General features: G+C 31.5%; 1 protein-coding gene across 3 annotated transcripts; it reads right to left on the bottom strand.

Annotated features, from left to right (window-relative positions):
- Window positions 1-17294: 17294 nt before the first annotated feature.
- Window positions 17295-21276, bottom strand: LOC108484251 (probable beta-1,3-galactosyltransferase 12). 3 transcript variants are annotated; one of them, XM_017787970.2, is made up of 8 exons: window positions 19646-21276; window positions 19401-19553; window positions 19230-19312; window positions 19056-19155; window positions 18846-18959; window positions 18274-18416; window positions 17678-17813; window positions 17295-17576 (listed from the first exon to the last, which is right to left on the bottom strand). In XM_017787970.2, the coding sequence occupies exons 1-7, from the start codon at window positions 20080-20082 to the stop codon at window positions 17725-17727; spliced, it is 1119 nt and encodes a 372-aa protein (XP_017643459.1). In that variant the 5' UTR covers window positions 20083-21276; the 3' UTR covers window positions 17295-17576; window positions 17678-17724. The 3 variants fall into 3 exon arrangements, with proteins under 3 accessions (XP_017643459.1, XP_017643458.1, XP_017643457.1); XM_017787969.2 differs by having other exon boundaries at window positions 17682-17813; window positions 19646-21275; XM_017787968.2 differs by having other exon boundaries at window positions 17295-17813; window positions 19646-21274.
- Window positions 21277-23821: the final 2545 nt, after the last annotated feature.

The following is a 23821-nucleotide window of genomic DNA, read 5'->3' as shown; positions in this document are numbered from 1 at the left end:
TTTTGGGTATAAAAGAACTATTCATTTTGATATAATGGCATGTATAGGGTAACTTATCTTTTGGTTATATGTGTTATTTAAATTAGCCAAGTGTAATGGCTCATGATGGTTGATGAATCATTTTATATATGGCCATGAGATATGGCTCATATTTTACTATTGGGTTGTAACCCTTATTAATCATGTATGCATTCAATGTGTTCATGTTGATGTGGTTGCTTGTGAATGATGGATGTAAGGTATGGCATGTTTATTTGGTGAATGATCCATGATCAATGAGTATGGCCACAACAATGTTATAAATGTGTAAAGTTGGAAAGAAGGATATAAAAACCTAGAGGTTATGAATTGGTATGAAAAGATTAATAAATGCATGTAAAAATTGAGATTGTGCATGGAGGTGTTATGGGAATAATTTAATCATGGATTTGGATATTGGAGTAATTTAAATGTGTTTTGTTGTATGCTGAGAACATGTATAAATGAGTGAGTCTTAAAGGGTTGCAAAAAGGCTTGGAAAATATCCTAGAATTTGTTCACACGGGTAGACACACGGGTATGTGTCTAGGCCGCCCGTGTGTGATACAAGGTCTGCCCTATGGGCATGTCGTTCTGCCATGTGTCCCCTGCACCTTATTTTTTTCAAGTCAGAATGCCCAGTAGTAAACACACGGGCTAGACATAGGCGTATGTCTTAGCCGTGTGAGAGACACGGCCTAACCACATGGGCGTGTACTTTGGCCATGTGAAGTCTGCACCATTTTATGAAAAATCATTTAATTTTATTTGGCCACACGGGCATGTGACATGGCCGTGTGACCTTATTTTGGTGATGATGTCATAGTCAGAAAGTTACACGGCCTGAGGACATGGGCGTGTCAAGCACACATGGGCGTGTCCCTTTTTTACACGAGCGTGTGACTCTGTATTAAAGAAAATTTCCCAAGTTTTTCTAAAGTTTCCGGTTTGGTCCCGAACTATTTCCAATGTATGTTTTGGACCTCGTAGGTCCATACAAGGGACGTTTCGCATATGTTTGAACAACTTTTAAATTGAAAGAAATTTTATAGTCCGATTTTACATGAACATTTGTATGTATGTCTGGTAATGTCTCGTACTCTGTCCCGACCTCGGGTACGGGTAAGGGGTATTACATTTAGTGGTATCAGAACTACAGTTTAGCCGATTCTCAGACTAACGTAGTATGTATCGAGTCTAGCTATACATGTCATTATACAAATTATGATAATGTGACATCCCCTAACCATTTTAGATGTATTTGTATATAGTAAATGTCTTCCAACCAAGCCCAAGATGAGTCAAAGGAAGCCGAGAGCCCTGCTCCAGCTTCCGTACAACAAGCCAAGTCTGGTAGTAGAAGGAGGCCCATGTCTAGGGGCCGAGAAGAGGCAAAGGCAGCCTTTTTTGAAATAATGGATGAATGGTTTGGTGAATACTTAAGGACCAACCCTGCTATACCACGACCTCCCCACCCTGTACCCGATCTGAAGAAGAAGTACCACAAGGTATGGCGCCAGTAAGAATTGGTAAAGCTCCAATAGATAAACTGAGGAAATATGGGGCTGAAGAGTTTAGGGTTACGATCAATAATGATCTGGAACGGGCTGAGTTCTGGCTTGAGAACACCGTGTGATTTCTTGACAAACTATCATGTACCCTTGAGGAATGTTTGAAATGCGCAGTATCTCTCCTGAAAGACACTGCATACCACTGGTGGAAAACTGTATCCTCAGTGGCACCGAGAGAGAATATTACATGGGAGTTCTTTCAAGCTGAATTTAAAAAGAAGTATATTAGTCAAAGATTCTTGGATTTGAAGAGAAAGGGATTTCTAGAACTCAAGTTTTGCATATTTTGCAATTTGGTACTTAATGTCAAATTAAGCATCTTAGGCATAGAATTTCTCCATGAAATTTTTACACAAGCATACATTCATATTCTGGACCTCATAATAATCATGAAATAATTATTTCTATTTCAGATATGTGGTCTCAAAACCACTGTTCCGACTAGGCCCTGAATCGGGATGTTACAGATAACTTAAGAAATTTCTGGAAAACTTAGAAAATTTTACAAAATAACTGGGGACACACGCTCGTGTCACAAGTCGTGTCGACATTCAAAATAGGACCACATGGTCATGTCCCAGCCTGTGCCTGAACCGTGTAACTCTTTGAATTGGGTCACACGGCCAACCATACGCCCGTGTGACCAGCCCTTGTGCCCTTCGAAATAGCCACACACACCTGTGTGCCAAGCTGTGTGCTAGGCCGTGCCAAACCTGTAAGGTATACTGAGTTATGCCACATGGCCAAGTCACACACCCATGTGCTGGGCCGTGTGGAGCATACTGACTTGATTTCTAATTTAACACCGAGGGCACGACCGTGTAACCTGACCGTGTGTCACACACGGCTGAGACACACGCCCGTGTCTCTGCCCGTGTAGACAAAAATAGGTTATTTACCAAGACATCTTGCCACCCAAATTTGCACCCACCTATACTAACCCAATTGGCACAAAACATGGCATATATAAACATTCAAAACAATTTCAACTAAGCTTAATTCATGCCAATTCTATACCATCATCCACAAGTTACTCAAGTATCATTATTTTCCATTCAATTTCATATCAAGTGCAAAATCACAAAACATCCATATAGTCATTTTCAAACATATATTACTTGGGTATTACCACAAGCATGCCAAATCTCACAATTCAACCTTTCACCACAAGCATTTATATAGCAAATACCAATCACATAACAAAGCCATTAGCACATATATATATATATATATATATATACATCACCAAGCATGACAAAATAAGCCAATTCATATGGCTATAAACAAAATCAAACACATATCATTTACAAGCCAATTCAAATAGCTAAATTCATTACCAAAACATATGCCTAAATGACCAAAGTTCCTATACATGCCATATATCCCAAAAACATAGATTCAAAAGTACCAAAATGATAGCTTGATAGTGTGATGAGGTCTCCGACGATATTCCCGAATCTGAGCTAACTTTTATTTCACTATAAAACACAGAAAATAAATAGAGTAAGCTATAAAGCTTAGGAAGCTCGTATGAAAATAACTTAACTTACCAAAAATATACAATTCAAACATTTGGTCATATGAATATACCACTTATATAAATACACAAACCTATCAAATATTCAATCACAAGTTTAGATATGAACTTCACAAGTTTCTTCGATTTAAAGCTTATATGATTCATGTACATACTTGTACTGTCTCGTATCAATCTCATACTCATCTATATCTTTTATATACCCTTTGAACCATTCGAAATACTATCGGATACATGGGAAACTCGCACCCTAAGTGCCACATATATAGCCAAAGCTATCTCAATCTCATATCACATATAATGCTCACTCTCGAGCTATCAACGGACCTGCTCACACAAGCTGACGAGAACCCGTAATGGATGTCGGGTAACTCAACCACCAGTAGGACTTACGGGCCGGCACCCAAATCATATAATCCCTAATGACATGTCACTTGTATCCTAATCTATTCCTAAGGTTTAACCGAGATTTCACATTTTCCCAATCATCGTCGAATATATCCGTAAGGTCATATTCACAATTTATGCAATATTAAAGCATTTAAAACATAATTATAATAATGCGTATTAAATACAAACTTACCTCGATCGCTAAAATGACTGAACGGATCGACTAGTCTAAAACCTTATTTTTCCCCCGATCTAAATCCAAATTTCACTTTTCTTGATCTAAATGTAATAAAAAAAATAACTTATTTAATTATCATTCTATTAAATTTAGTCCAAAATATACATTAAGGAAACTTTACACTTTTGTCCCTAATATTTTAACATTTTTACAATTAAGTCCTTAACTCATAAAAATACAAATTCATGCAATTCAACCTATACCCATGCTAGCCGAATTTCAATTAAGTCCCTAAAAGCCCATATTTTTCATTTATTTCACAATTTCACCATGAATTTTACACATTTCACAATTTAATCCTTATTTGGACATTTTACTAAAAATCACTTAAAAAATGTTGTTTATCTAACAACAACCATACATTTTCTATCATTAAACATCAAATTACACATAGATTCATCAATTTCAAAACCCTAAAGCTTTAAAAAATTTGCACATTAGTCCCTAGGCTAGCTAGATTAAGCTGTAACGATCTCAAAAACATAGAAATCATTAAAAACGGGACAAAAATCACTCACCAATTAAGCAATGCAATGAACGAACCCTAGAAAACTCATGGCTTCTTAAGATTTGAAATTTTGATGGAATAATTGAAGAAGAAAGATGATAGCTTTCTTTTCTTTCATTAATTAACTTAATTTAACAATTACTTATTTACCCTTTACTTAAACATTAAAACATGCAAAATAATGTCCATAATTGCCCACTTAAGCAACCAATGGTATAATTACCACATAAGGACTTCCACTATTTAACTTCATAGCCATTTAGTACCTTTAACTAATAGAACACAAGTTTTGCACTTTACGCGATTTCGTCTTTTTTATTAAATTAAGCACTCAAACGATAAAATTTCTTAACGAAATTTTCACACATTGATATTATCATACTGTAGACATTAAAATAATAATAAAATAAATATTTTGATATCAAATTTGTGGTCTCAAAACCACTATTCTGATTTGACTAAAAATAGGCTATTACATGTATTGTGTTATTTACAGTAAGTATTGTTGAATGCTTGACATATGTTAGTCGTGGAAGTGAATAATATGCAGAGTATGGAGGGGATGTAACTGCAGATGAAAGATGAAGAAATTTCAAGTTGTGCACTCTATGTCACATGTTATTGGTTTTGTAGAGGCTCGATTGGATTATATGGAGATATGCATACATATTTATGATAACCTTAAGTGGGTTCTATGTAATTAAGAGACTCTGTAGAGTCTAAAGCTTAAAGTATTATATGTTTAAACAAGTCCATGACCATGACATACATAAGTTATGGAAGTCTGTTATAATCATGAAGTTTCTTCAATGGATCCATATGCATGAACCCACCATATTTATGACGTTTCTTCTATGAATCCGCAAGTATGAGTCTGCCACATTTATGAATCTTCTTCTATGAGTATGCCATATATGAGTTCACAATCATGGATCTTCAATACGAATCTGCATATAGGACAATCTACTGGATTTGTTTTTATAATTCAAGCTATCGTATTCTGCTGATCTAATATTCATGCTTAAAGTATAATAGATAAAAAAAAAAAGGTTATATTTAATAAGAGTTAGAGCAAACCACTATCCAAGCTAGAGAGTGCATGGGTTTATTCTTATATTCAAGTTATGAGAGTTGGAATGAATTAATTATATCAAGCCAAAACAATAGGGATTTTCTTTCATGTAGGAGTCCGCAAAGGATTATCTTTAAGTTAAGAGCCCGTAGTAACTATCCACCAATAAGAACTTGACAGTGATTCTCTACCAAACAAAAGTCTGGCAATAGCTATTATCTAATATTGAGTTGAAAAGTAAGAACTCGCATATGTGAATCTGTGGTTATAATTCCACATATAATGGTTCACAAGTATGGTCTGGAAGTATGTATTCCAAGTTTGGGTCTGCGTAGATAAAACGTTATGTGTAACTCTGCATGTAAAAGCTTGTCAAGTATGAATAACCATGTATAAGTTTTCTGGAATCAATCCACCGTATGATAATAATCACTAAGGTAACTCGCATATGTTCTACTGGAAAAAGAGGTAACAATCCATTTCGTATGAAATTAGTACAAATGGGTAAGTGAAAGAAATCCGCAGTAAATTCTATAACACGAGTGATAGAAATGGAGGATGTTGATAATGCAGGAAGTGTACAAACTCTCAAATTGAGCCAATGCAAGAGGAGACTAGAGTACACCAAGAAAAATGTATGAACCCTAATTGTGCAAGCGATGTCAAATGGGAGACTAAACCCATGAAGTTTCTAACTTAAGAATTCATTAATGTTATGTTATATTGGTAACTCACTAAGTTCATTTGAACTTAGTTTTGTTATGTTTTCCAGGTATAATGGTTTATATGAAAAGCTGATAAGGGATCAAGCCAGAATACATTCAAGCTTGGATAAGCCTTGTTCTTATTTGTAACATGCATATAGTGGGTGGCCTAAAGGCCGAGCCTTAGGATCTGAATTTTTGTAACTATTTATGAACTTGGTATGTTATATTTTATGATGAGTAATCGTCTAAATATTGTAAAGCCATTTTTGCTTAACTTTTCATAAATTTGCATGTTAAAAACTTAAACTAGGAACTTGTTACTATAACATTTTATTCTGGTAGATTAGTTAGTCAGATTTGATAAGATTGTTTTAGATAATATTTAAAATTAAGTATGATTTTAAAATGCTTACTTGGTTGTCTTAGTTATGTTAGATTTACAATTTAGTTGTAAATCATTCAAATTAGTTTGGAAGGTACAATGTAACATCTTGTAATCGGACCCGTCGTTCGGGTTGAGTTAAGGGTGTTACACTTGTAGTCCTAGAGGAATATTGTGATGCAAACTAGGTAATTGATAATGATGGCGTTAGCTCTACAAGTGGGTATGTCTTTACTTTGGGTGGAGCAGCTATTTCTTAGAAGCCTGCTAAACAAACGTGTATTGCTCGCTCCACGATGTAATTAGAGTTTACAGCTTTGGACTTAGCCGAGCAAGAGGCCGAGTGTCTTAGGAATCTACTTGCAAAGATTCCTTTATGGGAAAACTCTAACCCTCTCATATCTCGATTATGTGATTCACAAGCTGATGGTAACAAGAGGCATATTTGAATAAGACATGAATCTATGAAACATTTGATAAAGAATATAGTACTTGCTATGGAGTACGTGAGGTCTGAAAGGAACCTAGCTGATCCACTAACCAAATGGTTAAGTAGGAAAATGGTTCTTGATTCGTCGAGGGGGATGGGTCTTAAGCCTAGTGGTTAAGGAATTCATGGTGGATACCCAACTCAGTTTTCTAAGTTCAATGTGGTCAAATGAAAGCATGGAAAGACTTACAGTGTACACTTCACCTATCCCTATGGCGAATGTTGTACATGCATAAGGTTGAGTTTTTTACTCTTAATGAGTTCATATCACAGAGTTTGGGTGGTCCTATTGAGACGGACTTGATGAATTCACCAAACTTAAATTTGAAAGGATGAGCTTAATAAATGCTATTAATGACTACATAGTTTTGATTTGGATGGTCTATATTGAGATAAACTTGATGAAATTACCAACGTAAGTGTGAAGTACCAGCCACATTCTTTGAAAGACATTAAACAGTCTTTTTAGAGCACTTACCAGTAACCTGAGGTATATTGGCTAAAACTTGTTAATCTATCGTGGAACATCAATTGAATATGAGATTAGTCGTGTGTTATGAGTTAATCGCTATCTTAACAAGTTGAAGATTCTTTCACTTGTTAAAGAGAAGAATTACTCATTTCACTATGTACTAATTCAAATCCACAAGATACTATGCTTAAGCAGCAAATTTTGTTGTTACTCTTCTCACGTTTTACCATTTCTCATGTTTACAAAAGTTTTAAATTTTTTTGCATTAGTGGGGGAATGTTGGTAATGCAAAGTGGATAATCCCATATTGGTAGAGGAAAGCTTGCCTTTTACCCTCACTGAATAATTAAGGGTTAAAGGCCCAACACAAGCACGCCGCTTCCTGGCCCGGTCCATGTTCATGATCGTGTTAACACATGTTTACGAAATGTACCGCAAGTGTTTCTTTTTTAATAAAATTTATATTCCTTTTATCATAAATATTCTTTTTGTTTTCAAAATATTTTTTCAGTTGCAGAAAATCTCCTAACTATTGCAGATTTGCTTTTTTTGGAAACTGACACTACTATTTTTTCATTTTGCCCCTTCAGAAAATAGTATAAATAGCAAGTCATTCTTCTCATTTTCTACAACAAAAAGCAAACAATAATATCTTCTCTGCTTTTCTTAGCTCGCTTGTTATCTGTTCAGAAAAATTTTCCGATCAAATTTCCGACCAAGTTTTTAGGTTCAGTTTCCAGTTTACTTTTTCGAATACTTTTGAGAAGAGCAATACCAATTGTGTTTCACCTTCTTTATTCGGGAATACGAATATAGAAATATTGTGTTAACCTTGGGAGCGATGTCTGTTGGTAATGCAAAAGAAAAGGGCAATCCTACATTGGTTAGACGTAAGATTCTAAGAGGGTTTATATATAGACTTGCCTCTTTCCCTCATTGAGTAATTGGAGCTAAAGACCTAGCGCGCACGTCGCCGCCGCCACTCGGCTCGGTCCGTGTCAACATGTACTGCATGTATTTATTTTTGGATAAAACTTCTGTATTATTTTTCATAAAATAAATTTGTTTAGATTCCAAAAATCTAGTCAACAAAAATATTTTTTTTTGGACTGTTGCACTATTTTTACAAAATTGTCTCTATCAGTTTTACCTTTTTGCCTCTACATTTTTATTACTTTGCCCTTTGGGAAACTGTATAAATAGGAAGCCATTCTCCTTATTTTAGACAGAACACTACAAGAGAAAAACAACTTCTCTCATCCTTCTATTCTTTAAATTCTAGTGTTTTGCGAAATTACATGGGAAGGAAATTCTATCTAGGAGATTGGCTTTTAAGCAGGACCGTTTGTGACCTCTCCAATCTTTTTTGGGAATTGAACCTAGTGTAGTTTTGCCAATTTTCTTCAAGTTTATTTCCTTATCAGATTTCCGACCAACTGCTTTTGTTTTTTAGTTTCCATTCCTTTTGATAAGAGCAATGCCAATTGTGTTCCACCTTCTTTATTCGAGTGTATGAATGTTGAAGCATTGTGTTAACCTTGGAGGGGGGGGAACTTCCACAACACAATTGCACCGATCAAGACGAATTTGCTTCTAAGGCAGTGGTTCTTCCACAGCACAGTGATTGCTATTTTATTTACACTCATTTTGATTTCTTGTCAACGCTAGCGGTTTTGTTTTGCAGTAATATATTTTCAACAACATACACTACATGATTACATCGATCAAGCTGGATTTGCTTCTAAGGTAGTGGTTCTTTCATGGCACAATGATTATTTTATTTATTTATGCTCAGTTTATTTATTCTATTAGTGCTAACTATTTCGTTTTGCAGTAGTATATTTTTTGCCAATAAGTGCACGAAATCTTGGATGGAAAATGGCAGCTTCTATTGATGGCAAATGGTGGCACACAACTACTAATTTTGAGATGAATTTGAACGGCACAAACAAGGCACTTTGGTTAGTTATTAGCGGCAAGCAACTGAATCAAATGGTGGTGGAAGGGAACAACAATTTTGGATCAAATCTGGAGTAGCAAATTAAAAGCACTTGGTAGTGGCAATCTTGGATGAAACGGCATCAATGGCAGCAACTGAATGAAGCGGCAAACAGCAGCAACTTGTGGCAATTGACAGGCAACAAAAAGAAAAAAGAATTAGATTAATTGAGGAAGATTTGCAAGAAGCGAAACAAGCAAAAATTAGATCAAATAGTAAAAGGCCAAAACCAGCAGCAAGTTAGAGACAACTGATGGTAATTTAAACGGAAAAAATTGAAAGAGAATAGCGTCGATTGAAGGCTGAAACAGCAGCAAACTTGAAGAAATTGCAGTAACTTGGAAGGGTGGCAGGAAGAATTGCAACAAGGAAAAGCATCAAATGGGGTTATAATATTGCAACTTGAATTGTATGAAATTGAAAGTTACAAAAAATATTTTTTTATGATTGCAACAAAGGTTGATGGGTGGAACTGCTTTGGTTCGCAAACAAGCAACAAAAATTGAAATTAGTGGCGGCTATAATGACAGTGTTGATGGACCAAATATTAACAGGGGATAAGTCAGCAAAACAACACTAAAACTGCATCTTCTAAGCTGCAAAAAATTGAAAGAATAAGGTAGCAAGATGGGTGATTAAGTAGCAATTTTAAAAGCTGATATTGGATCCAAATGGAAAGGTAAGGTCAGCAGCAATTTGAAGGCAAAGACTGTCTTGACATTTTATAATAATAATAATAATAATAATAATAATAATAATAATAATATATTTTTATTTTTTTAATCACTTGACATTTTACGATGATGTTGACATGATAAAGTCTTTGCATATTTGGAACATTTAGGTTATTAGTTAGAAATTTAGATTAAATCTTTTGTAACCAATAAAATTATCCAAAATGTAAAATATGTAATTTCAACATTATTACCCTTTACTAAATAATAATTTAGATTAAAATCGTCTTGTAATTTATCTAATCAAATTTGTCAATAATAATGAGTAATAAAACCTACTTAGTTAACAAGAAAAAAATCCATTTCCTAAGAAAAGGCAATTATTATTATTATTATTATTATTATTATTATTATTATTATTATTTGTTATTAATATCTTATTTAGTTGATGTCCATCATAATCAAGATAAAGTTTTAATTTACTTTAAAATATCTCTACTTCTTTTATACTTCTTATGCCTATAAATAAAAACTCTGATGAAGCATTGTATCATCCCTTTTGATCAATAAAGTACATCCTCTATTGCTTTCATATTTTCTTTTTCTTTATTCTCCCCATCTCTCTTTATTTTATAACACGTTATCAGCATAATCTTGCTCAAAGTGATAGTTCCTTTTATTGACGATCAAATTTATCTTTGACAGCAAGATGCAAAATTTTTACAAGAAGTTGCTTTTGTTTAATGTTTTATATCTAATTATTATTTTTCACTATTCTTTCATTATACGTTATCATTGTTTTGATTAACTTATTTTACTTTTTGTTCTTAAGGATGATGAAAGATTTGATACCATTATCTATATGAAATCCAGAAGTAAGATTCACTCTCAAAGTTTGTTTTTTGATATTTGCTTGGGGATGATCTCTTTTTCTTCATTACAAAGGATGTTTATAATCACTACTTCTCATCCATGGTAACATAAGTCAATCTAATCAACTTCTTTTGAAATTTGATTTGATTTGATTTCTATTAAAAATTCAATTTATATAATTCACTATCCGTATCTCTATGAATTTATAAAACCCTTTATGCATTTAGTTATTGAGATATTCACCTTGTCTGTGATTATTTCATATCCTTGTAAAATTTGAGATGAAATTATGTTATAAGAGGTTGAGGTTAGAAAATGTTTATGTTTAAACCTTTATAACTGTAAAGTTATTTTAGTTTGACATTATAATATTTTATATTTTGTTGTGTTATGATATATAAAAATATATATTATCTAACCACAATGATCTATTAGTAACATAAACTTATTATTTGTTATGTTTAATATATGTTTTATTTATACCTATTCATTTTATTTTTATATGAATAAATAAAATTTTAGAAGATCAAAATTTTTTCATTCTTAAAAATAATTGCAAAACTGTATATTATTTAAAATAAATTAATCATTCATTAAGGTTATATTATAAAATGATTATATGCTCCTCAAGAACTAATAATGCATCAAACTGTAAAAGCTCTTTAAGAGCTAATATTTTAGCTCTTTATTATGCAAAATTTTGTAAAATATAATATTATTCTTCAGATCAAGAAAATATAAGTTGAATAAAACCTTTATGTGTTTTACATTAAAACCATATATAGAAATAACATGAGATACTCATGTATTCAGTATTATATATATATTCTGGAATGAATACATTACATTATATGATTGAAATATCTAATGTGCTCCCGTAGTAGCAATATTGTGAAAATGACTTTAACAGTATTTTCGAACGATCTCATACCTTCTAGTGACTAAGCAAAATAATAAGTTACTAATGAAAATCTATGAAATTCTTCCCACTAGTTTTGCTTTATTCCCTGAAGTGAATGTAGCAGTACATAACAATTATGAAAAATGAAAATATAGAGATCATAATTGTTGTTGTAATTGAGGATGTGATTGAAGACTAATCATGATAACATGAATAATTTAGATTTAAAATTCACGCATGTTTTTCGATGGTGATTATGGAATAAGGAATCAATGGAGGTGTTTAGAAGTCTATCCTACTAGATTTATTGCAATACCTGAAGTGAATGCAAACATAAAGAAAATAAAAGATATAATCATAGACCACTAAAAGTGGGAACATAGTAATAAATAAGATAACAGTAAGAGTTCTGAAGATAACTCTTCAAAGGGTAAAGATAACTTATGTTATCAATGTGATATGAAAGATTATTGGCCACGTATGTGGCATATGCCCAAATATTTTGTTTCTGTTAATATTATTTGAGGAAGGATATGAGCATATAGTAATAAATTCTATAATTATAGATATAAAATATTTATCTTATTTGGTACTAAAACAAATCAATATTATTTCAATATTTGATAGTACAAAAGTAGTAGAAAGCTCCGAATAGCTAATATATTAATATATTGTGATGGTTAATCTACGATTTTAAAATATATTTATAATGGATCTTATATTGAGATTGTGAATAAGGAAAATATTATATTTCATATGAATCACTATTGGTATAAATATCTATTTTGAAAAGATAAAAAGAGAGGATTGAGTTTGGGTTATTAATTTATATTTATTTTATAATCTTTGTAATCTTCTTTTGTCGTCATCCCCATTAAGGGGTTGGACGTAAAATATTTGACTGTGAAAGATCTATTTATAAGTAATAAAATATGATAATTCTATCTAAAGCTTGTTATGGTAGGATACACTTGAAGTTGCATTTTTTTTAGATATTTGAATATTTTGGCATATTCCTAAAGCTTAATATTACATATAATTGTTTTGAAATTATATTTATTTTGTTGTCTTAATGATATTATAATATTCAAATTGATTTAGACATTTCCAATAGTAAATATGACAATAGCACTTATATGTATATACAAAGTAAAAGGAATGATAGTAAAATTATTAATTTATTACAATTTAGTATAATTGAAACAAGTGTTAGAGTAAACCAGAAGTTTACTGATACAAATGCATTTACCACTTGGCATGACCTGTTAGATCATTCTAGATCATATATGATGCAAAAATTAATTAATAATTCATATAGACATTCATTAAAGAACCAAAAGATTTTTTAATTTAAAGGAATTCTCATATGTTGCTTGTTCTCAATGAAAATTAATTATTAAAAACTCACTAGCTAAAGTCGAGATTTAATGTCTTGCATTTTTGAAACGAATATGGGCCCATTTATCCACCATGCGGATGGTTTTGATATTATATGATTTTGGTAGATGCATCTACAAAATAATCACATTTGTGTTATCAATTTTCAACCTATCGTTTGCAAGATTGCTTGTTTAAATAATTAATTTCAGATCATACAATTAAGACAATTCATCTTGCTAATACTAATGAGTTTATATCTCAATCTTTGTTGATTGAGTTTGAAAAACTTTTGCAAAAGTTAGCACATAATGGTTTAGAAAAATTATTGATTAAACACCTCTGATTAACGTCTAAACCATTACTTATGATAATTAAATTTCCTATTTCAACATGAGATTGTGTTGATTTACGTATTGTACACATCAAGCCAATAAGTTATAAGTACTCCCCATTACAATTGGTTTTTGATCAAGACCTAAATATTTCTCATCTTCGAATTTTTGTATGTGCGTATATGTTCCAATTGCTCCACCATAACGCTAAAAGATGAATGAATCCTCAAAGAAAGTTGGGAATATATATTAATTACAAGTTTCTTTATATTAATAGATGTTTTGAATGTATTCGAGATTCAATTATGACATGATTTGTGATTATAATTTTGATTTGATAGTTTTCCTGACATTAGAGGGAGAGAAATAATAACTTGTAATGAGTTAATGGGAGAGTAATTTGAACTAGAAGTTCAATAAGGATAACTCATTACAAGTTAACTGCTAGATGTATTTACAAACTTAATGAGAATAACTAAGTGTTACATACCATCTAATATTTTAATTTGAATTAAAGTCCCAGTAGGACAATCAGTTAGAATAAATAATAGCTTGATCGGTTCCAAAAATGAAAATTCTTCTAGATGGTCATATAGTGGAGGCGGGTGCTCCAAAAGAGACCCAAGACATAACTAATAAGTAAAACTCCAAAAGAGATTTAGATACCTGAAACTGAATTTTAAAATAATGAAAATAAGAGATCTCGATAAGTTATGTCAATTCGAGAAAATGTGGAACTGAATAGTAAAAGTGGTCAACAATGATTTGCATGCAATATTATTATTGAAATAATGAAATAAAAGGATGGCTTGAATAAATCTATTGAGAAATATAGATATGTAATAAATTGATCAAAATAGAAAGACACAACACAAGTACAATTAAGTTTGTAGTGTTTTTGGACCAATAGTCCAAATATTTAAAGGTATAAAGTCAGTGAGGGTGCAAATGAAATAGTTTTACAAAAGCGGAATAAAAATATGAAGTTTTTCGCTAAGTACTAATATTCATTGTGAAAAGATATAATATTCTTTTGTGGTGGATACAATGACCTTTAGACATATTATTTTGACAATTCATAAAAGATTTAACTTGCGTCTAATGGTTGTTACAACCTTTATAAATCACTATATAGTAAAGTTTATATTAAAATCCTTGAAGGATTTGGAATGCTAGAAGCATATTGAAATTCTCGGGAAATTATTCATTTATATAAATTGAAATAATTGAACATATGTGGTAAATTTGACTTAGTCAATAATAGTTAAAAAAGGATTATAAAATGATCCAAAATACCTATTTGTATGTTTATAGAAGGATCATATTTAAATTTTGTTATTGATTATTGTTGAAATTCCTGAAGAGATCAAAATATATTTCCCCAAAATTTTTCCTCACTCATGATTTTCAAAAGAATGGTGACATAAATGCTTAGCAATACAATCAAATAGTCATTTGAAAAACTAGTATTCAAGATTGAATACATAGAATACGAGAAAGTATGTGATGTTTTTATGAGGGGAAGTAAATATGCGTTGTACTCTTTTTCCCTTAATTGAGGTTTTGTCCCATTGGGTTTTCCTAATAAGACTTTTAATGTGACAGCATATTATGCGTATTATAGATTGTATACTATTTTTCCTCCATTAGTTTTTTATCCCACAAGGTTTTTCTTAATAAAATTTTAACGAGGCACATTATCTACCAATGGACATCCAAGGGAGGTGTTATGAATATCTTATTAAGTGGTTGTCCATCGTGATCAAGGTAAAGTTTTAATGTACTTTAAATTCTAATAATTATTAGAATTAGCTCTCTACTTCTTTTATACTTCTTATGCCTATAAATAGAGACTCTAATGAAATATTGTAATCATCCCTTTTGATCAATAAAATATATCCTCTATTGCTTTCATATTTTCTTTGCTTTTTATTTTTCCATCTCTTTATTTTATAACATTATTATTATATAATTAGGGAATATTATTAAAAAATGAAAAGTTTTTTTTTGCCTTGTGGAGTGTTGTATACATCAAATATATTAAATTCTTTATTTTTCCAAATGTGCTTTTCAATTCCAAAAAATACTTTTTACTTCAAAAACTCTTACTCTTTATCGATTATGGCTCCAAAATTACTTTTAAAACGCAATCAACAAGTCATTGATGGGTGGGTCTTCTTCTTTCCAGCTTGGTGCCATGCTATCCTAATTCTATGACTTGCGCTTCCTTGCTGTACAGGTTCCAAATTTGAACATAATTAAGGTTTTAAAATGTAATTTTTTTAATGAATGTAGCATTTAATTTAGAATTTTTTTGTTAAGCCTTCATTTGGTTGATATTGGTATTATTATTAGTGTAGGAGGATGAGAGTTCGAGTGCATTAAAATATGTTTTCTCCTCCTATTTAAGTATTGTAGAATTATAAGTGATTTTAAATATTTTATTTAAAAAACCTTGATTTATAATGAAATATATAATAAGATTCAATTAATTTCAAATATCTTTTTATTGACGAAAAAAATCCAATAATTTTTAACATGGTATTAACTTCTTACATCTTTTAGTTTTAAGCAATAAATGACAATGAACTCTCTATCTAGTGGTAAGATACATTGCACTCTTAATAGAGAATGCAGGTTTAAATTTTGGAGACGCATTGTTGGGAGAGGAAGCTATGAACCCCAAACATGAACCATAATACAGACATTAAAGGTAAAAAAAAAAAAAAAAAACTCTATTCATCATCCATAGCAACATTTCACTATACTAACCAAACTTGCTATAAAATTAAATTTTAAGTTTTATTTTTACCCTTTATAACAACTTTTCATCTATAACAGCAACTGTCATAAATTATGTACGCTTTTATCTCAAAATTTAGTGAAATCAAATATATTTGTAAGTGAAATAAAAATCACAAACTTTAATTAAAAGACATTATTTTAAATAAAATATTTAAATTTTACATTAAAAATCCATTTATTATATCTTATTAGATAAAATAATCTTCTTAATTTTTTAATTCCACAAGTTTTAACTTGGAGATTAAAAATAAGATGCAATCTAAATTTTGTTAAATATATACCTTAAGCCTTAAGAAGCCTCGTGAACAAAATGAAAGTGCGAGAGCTTTAAATCCAAGCCTTATGAAATGGGTTAAATGCATGACCCATCAATATGAATTTCATTTTTTATGTAAATAGTAAGAAATTAATTGAATTACTAACATATGTTAAAAAAAAAGGAAAAAAACCATGAATTTGTTAAACCCAAAAATATTTTAAGAATTTCAAATTCATTAAAAAATATCATGAATATTATATTTTAAATAATTTAATACTCAATTTACAATATTTTAAAATCCTAATTTTAAAATCCTAATTTCAAACGATACCTAAAATTTTATTCCACTTTCAGCAAATGGCATCAGCTCCTTATTTTGAGGGACTGTATTCAATTCCAAATCCATTTTCGGTTAACTGAAAGTTCAAGATGAATTTATTTTGTCATCTCTACCTAAAACCTGATGTGCCTTGCAACTATACTTAACATATATCAATTTTTCATGTATGAGGCTTCTGCAGTTGAGAACCAATCCTCCTATGTCAAGTTGAAGGGATCCTATGGTAGTAAAAATGATGATTATCATAGATGTAACAACCCACCCCCATCTTTCTTTTGGACCAAAAGGATTGATCTCCCCCAGAAATAGAACGGTAGCCACCGGAACTGGAGGCTGAAAACACTGGTTTCGATAGGTGAGCAACTTGTATGATAACATAATTACAATACAAAATACAAATACATATATATTTTGGGATGATAATTGTCCCTCAAGGAAACCCTATATTGATCAAATGAATACAAACACTACAATCTTTATCTAATCTCTTCAAATGGCTAACTACTCCTGCATAACCACCACCTTTGTTTCCCCTAATGCTTTTATAGCACAGCAATCTTACATATTGTCCAATAGGACCTATGATGTACATTTCATTATGGAGTTTTCTTTTTCTAATTTCCGGTAGCTTCGTGGCGGCACATGGCAAAAGAATATAGAATGATTTAACTGGTTAAACAATAAGAACACAACATTTATCGCATTTGGAGGTTGCTTTAAGAAACTAACCTACCTTGCGCGATCGAGGTCCTGGCTAAAATCAAGCCAAACAGGAATTATATGTCATCAGGTGGCAATGTTGGGCTCTTGGAGCACATTCCAATCTTGTGAAGCTCCTTAAGTTTGCTGGCCGGATTGCATAAACCTGAAAATCGACACCAATTTATTCACCACGGAGATCGGATAAGGATTACATGAAATGAAAAATGTTCCCAATGTACATGCTGGATGGTAAATTCTTGTCGATTCCCATGATAATTAACAAATTTCACAAAGCTACTTCATCTTAAAGCATTAGCCAAAGAGTAAACAATGATAATATGAAGGTAAAGAAGCAAAGACTGAATGTGAAAATGTTCTTTGAGTATCTAGATTTCTGAATATATAAAACTTGGAAGGATACTAGCAGGAAATTAATCGGTTTGCACAAATGCACAATTCTTGGGACCATATAGTGATGCCCTCGTTAAAGCTTTCATAATGGAAGAAAACGTAGGTGGAACAGGAAAATCATAAGAATATCAATAATACCTATGCATTCTAAGCATTTATGGAAAACATATTGTTAATATAACATAACGAGGTTTATATCATGGTCATGCTACCTGAGCATCTTGGAATATCCCAGACTGCTATTGATGTAGGAGTACATCTAGGATCACATATTGCTCTGTTATCTTCATGATGCACGTTCATAGCTAGCATCCATGATCCAATAGTGACATCCTCATTGTTGAACATCCTCAAACTGAAAGGTTAAATAACTCGTTTTATAATAGAATAACTACCGCAGGGGAGGTAGATTGAGAGGCTATAGGGCAGAGAAATAAGTAGGGTGTAAATGAGATGTGAGATAAGTACAAGTATATGCATTCGTTTGTATTTAACAGCTCATAACCTTAAAACTCATGATATTAGGTCAATAAACAAATATCCAAGTTTAGAGACAAATATGAGAGAGCCCTTGACTTAAATATCACAAACTAAATAGTTGCAATGATAATCCTTTGAAGCAGACTTTATCACAACTAACATATTTTTTCAAACCAAAGCAATGCAATCAGGTGGACTAAAAACTAAACATGGAACATATTTCTATAGTCGATTCAATATGAAGAATGATCAATATTCAACAGTAACAAATAGCAATGGAATCAAACACAAAGTAAAAGCATACCTGTCATTCCTAGCAGCTGCCAATGAAGCCACCACCTCTGCAGAGAGAACATAGATAGGACCATAAGCATGCAAGAAATACTCATTTCCAATCAGATGTCCTGATTTCTCATACCTGAAAATTTATACTAATAAATCCTCCAAGAATTTTTACATATTTCAAGATAGAAAAATATAAATCATCAAAGAACTACAAGAACAAATTTCATACCATTTCAGTTTGGGATCAGTGATCACCGGTCCCTTCTTCATGCACCCAATGTAAGTCATTGAATAGCTTCGTTCCTTAGCTAGAAGAGTCGCAAGCCGATCTGATGAAATCAAAACAATAAATTAACATCATATTCACCACATTGATACTATAAAGCACACACTTCGGGATTACCTGGACGCAAATAAATGTCATCATCAGCTTTGACATAATAATCTGCTTCAAAAAGCTTAAAAGCTGCTTTGAAGAATGCCAATCTGAAAAGGATTCACACATACATGATACAGGCCATTGTTTACATCAATCAGATGGTGCTAAAATTAGTGTAAATTTTTTTTTTCTTACGTTTTGTAAGGGAGCTTAAGATATTCTTCTTCAACATCTATGAGCATGAAATCTCTGTACTTTTCAATCTCTTTCTCCAGCATTGCCATTTTCTTCACATCTTTTGATTTCCCTATCACAAATCTGAAACCTAGACCGGTAGCTTGCTCCAGCCTTAATTTTATTTTTTTTTTAAAAAAGGGTCAATTGTTAAAATTTTGATGAATCAAAAGAACCCCAATTGAAAAAAAAGAGGTGAATTATACCTCAAAAGGCCGTCTGGGTCGGAAGGAAACCAGGTGCTACGAAGGGCGGACCGGCGTTCACCCGATTCGAATCCGGTTTGGATGCCGACGAACCCGAGAAGCTTGGGGCGATCAACCAAGCCTTTGTTACTGTCATCGCCGAGCTTCCCCGAATCCAAGGAAGAGTAAAAGGAACGGAAAGTGTCCTCGGATGTACCGCATCGGAAGATGGGCAAGGGTTGGTTGCGGCGGATGGCGGAGAGGGCGAAGAGGGTGCCGGCGAGACCGATGAGGAGGCAGAGGAGTGAAAAGACGAGAATGGGCCAAGGAATTCGAGTTGAGGAAAAGGCGGAAAAGGGCTTTGAGGGCTTGACGGGTTTGGCGGAGTAGAAGGAAGGAAGCGGAGCGGATCCCGCGGAACCGCTGGAGGCGGAGGAGCGGTGAGAGAAGAGGGGCATTTTAGTGAATTACGGGGAATGGGAGTGAGAAAATATAGTAAATTGGTAATGAAGAAAAAGATTTAACAGCAGTCAATCACTGAGTCGAAGAGTGGTGTACCTTTGTAGGGGAGCGAAATGAACCTTGAAAAATACTGCACTTGATATAATTTTTGGTAGTTGGATCTTTGTTTTTCTTTTTCATTTTTGCTCCTCTTTAAAGCTTCACCGAGCATGTTAAATCTGACTGTTTTTTCCTTGTGAAAATTAAAAACCCTTTATTGGATTCTTTCATTTCACATTCTCAAATTTGACTTTGTAACTCTGTACTTGGAGCATTTGCAACGTACATGTTTCCATCCGGAGGGATTACATTTGCTTTCTTTTAAGGGCCTTTTCCCCTCTCTCAATGAGAAAAAGTAATTGGAGTCAAATTCGGTCCATGCGAATGAGAGCAAAAGTTTCTAACAAATAATAAAAGCCAAAGCTTCAACCAATACAAAACAAAGGCCTTAATAGCCAATAAAGCTAATGCCCTAGTCAGGCAACCTAAGAGGATTCAACACTTGAATCAAAGGGAGCGAAGGTGGATTCAAGCCAATACAATGGTTGCCAACCCTTCCTTTCCTAGTGTTGGAAACGTTGCAAACTTGAAACAACAGATAGGTGGAACCTAAAAAAAGTTCATATAAAAACACAAGCCATCAAAGACTCCATGGGAAAAAAGTCATTATTGGCATAGCAAATGGACCAGTCTTCGCGTCCGAGCAAATTACACAATAAAAAAAAAAGCAAGCGCCACATATAAAGTCTCCACGAGAAAGGTAAAGGCTTATCCCGAAGCCAAACATTATTATTTCGAATAACGATCTCCATCACATGGAAAACCTGGCCGATAGACTGAATTACAAGGGCGACAAAGTAGGGGTGGTGATGGACTACTTAACCGCCAAACGACTGGTTGCGATAGAGGATTTTCTTTGCTAAAAAATGGGTTGTTGACGCTGGTCAATGAGATTGCTAGTGGTGGAGATGAAAAGCAGAAGGAGAAGGGGTTATGGATGATTTTTTACGACAATTCGAAGGTCAGAGGATGAAATCAGAGTGGTTTTTGATACCTTGTACGACGAAAGGGGTGGATGAAAAGCCAACCAACGGTGCAAGAGCTTAATCCATATATTTTTAGTACGGTAGCAAAGTTCTTAACCCTTAAAACTCTTTCCAAGATTAAAACCATTTATTGCTGTCTTTTTTTCAGTTTTTCATTGCTTTTTCTATTGAATCTTTCCCATTTTTAAACTGTATAAATACTTTGGTTTTTTATTTGAAAAATATCTCAAGGTTTTAGCTTAGCCATTTTTTTGTACTAATTACATTGTAATCTACAAACAACTCTTGTATTCATAAGCACTCAAACCTTCTTATATTTCTCATAAAAATATTTTTCTTTATTTTTTTATTTTTTTTTTCAGACACTAAATGACGTTAATTATAGCATGGATTGTATCAAACGCAATGAAAGAATATAAATTGATACCAGAAATGAATGCACATTGTCCATTATCAGTAAAATCATAAAGTGAAAAACATAAGTATATTCTTTTATATGTAATATATATTCAAGCGAAATAATTCATTAACTATAATTTTAAAATGGTTAAATGCATAAGAGTCAAAATTTTCAAATTGTTCATGTAAAGGCCTAACCTTTACAGAATTGCTTAAATAAAAGCTAAACCTTTTAAAGTGCTCAAATAAGAATATAATTACTATCAATATTTATTTGATCTATAGATTAAGAAGTTGAAAAGTGTAAAATATGTTAAATATGATGTGAATAACAAATTGCTTATCCAGGGTAGAATAATTTCACTCTTATTAACACATTGCTTATCCGGGGAAGAATAATTCCACTCTTATTTTCTCAATTATAGAACAATAGTATTATTTTCATTTAATTGTGTATGAAAATAGTTTTTTTTTTTTTACTTTTCATATTTAGTCACATTTTTTTTCATTTGATCACTAAAATAAAGTTATTGTTGTTGTTAACCATATACAAAGATAAAGGTTAATTATGAATAGATAAGTTATAACCACATTGCATTCTTATTATAAAGACTTTTGCTTTCATGATTAAATTAACCCATCAAGACTTCAAATCTTCATTTTTGGACAAAAACAAAAACATAGTTATTAATTTACTCTTGATTAATTAGGATTCTTAAGAATTTGTTTTGTTATAATTAGTTATAGAATAGTTATGATTAAAACATTCAATCAATAGTTGAGTTAAAATTTTCATTTTGATTATATAAATTTAAAAATATATTATTGAAATATTTTTCAACGAAAATTTGAAATTTACATGCATGTTCTTTAATATTTTAAATATATGTATATGGAAAATAATTTTAAAAATTTAAGTAAAATTATAAAATAGAACTGATACGTCTTTAACAATTGGTTTTAAAAATTATGGACTAATTGCATAATTTAAAAGTAAGGTAAAAGTGTTTGTCAAATTCCTTTATTATATAGTACAGTAGAGGGCTAATTTATTGTGGTCTCTATAATAGAGGATCTGCTTAAATTAATTAGGTACAAGAATTATGGAATAAGATTTTTTTATTTTTACTATAATTATTGGTTTCTATACCATGTATATTGCCTATGGGTCGGGTGGCTTGACAGAGCATAGTTTGGGAAAGGAGTTTATTATTATTATTATTTTTCCCAACTCAAATTCAAATTAAATAATAAAATATATTTTATTTAAATTTAATTATAAAATACGTAAATATTAATATTAATATGTTTTTAATAATTTATTAATATATAAATAGTAAAATTAATTATTGGACTAGACTAAATTTCGATTAGGACTTAAATTTTTTTAGAATCTAATCTCGGTTTGACCCATAAACAATTATAATTACATGTTAATTTATTCTGTTTACCTGTTTTATTTAATATATTATATTATGAGAATATTATTAAATTGTTAATATAATTTAAATTTTAACATAGATTTCAACTAATGAATATTATTTCTTGGGAATCAATTTCCAATACATTAATCAAATGTATCATCAACATGTATAATAAAATATAAATATAATAATGAAAATATTAATTTAAAGTGTAAACTATAAAAATAGTTACTTTTATTTGTCTCAGATTATATTTTAGTCACTTATGTTTGAAATGTTATATAGTCGTTTATGTTATCGTTTTGTTACAAAGTGGTTATTCTACGGTTAAGTTTTGGTATCTCCCTAACGGCGGTCCTACATAACAGTCTAAATGAGTTTTAAATGTCAACTTGGATGTCTTATGTGGCAATCCAAATTAATTTTTTTTAATTAAAAACCTATTTTCATCTCAACAACTGAACATTTAAGTTGGTATTTAAAACTCTTTTGGACTGCCACGTAGAATTGCCGTTAGAAAGGTAATGGTAGAGTGACCATTTCATAACAAAACGATAACGTAAGTGTCTAAAATGTAACATTTTAAACATAAGTAATTAAAATATAATCAAACAAACAAAAACAACTATTTTATAATTTACTCTAATTTAAAATATAAAATAAATTCATAATTATTTTAAAATTTTCTTTCACATAGTGCGAGAATATTCCTAATATTATATATAATTGTTTTCTTTTGTACTTAATAATGATATTAGTTTTATATTCATTACAAATGTATTTTTATATTTTTCATATAATTTATTCAGATGACATATGTGAGAATT

This window comes from Gossypium arboreum, chromosome 6 (assembly GCF_025698485.1).
Source record: "Gossypium arboreum isolate Shixiya-1 chromosome 6, ASM2569848v2, whole genome shotgun sequence".
Taxonomy (NCBI): Eukaryota; Viridiplantae; Streptophyta; class Magnoliopsida; order Malvales; family Malvaceae; genus Gossypium; species Gossypium arboreum.
The sequence above is the reverse complement of the archived record's forward strand: the minus strand, read 5'-3'. Positions and strand labels throughout refer to the sequence as shown.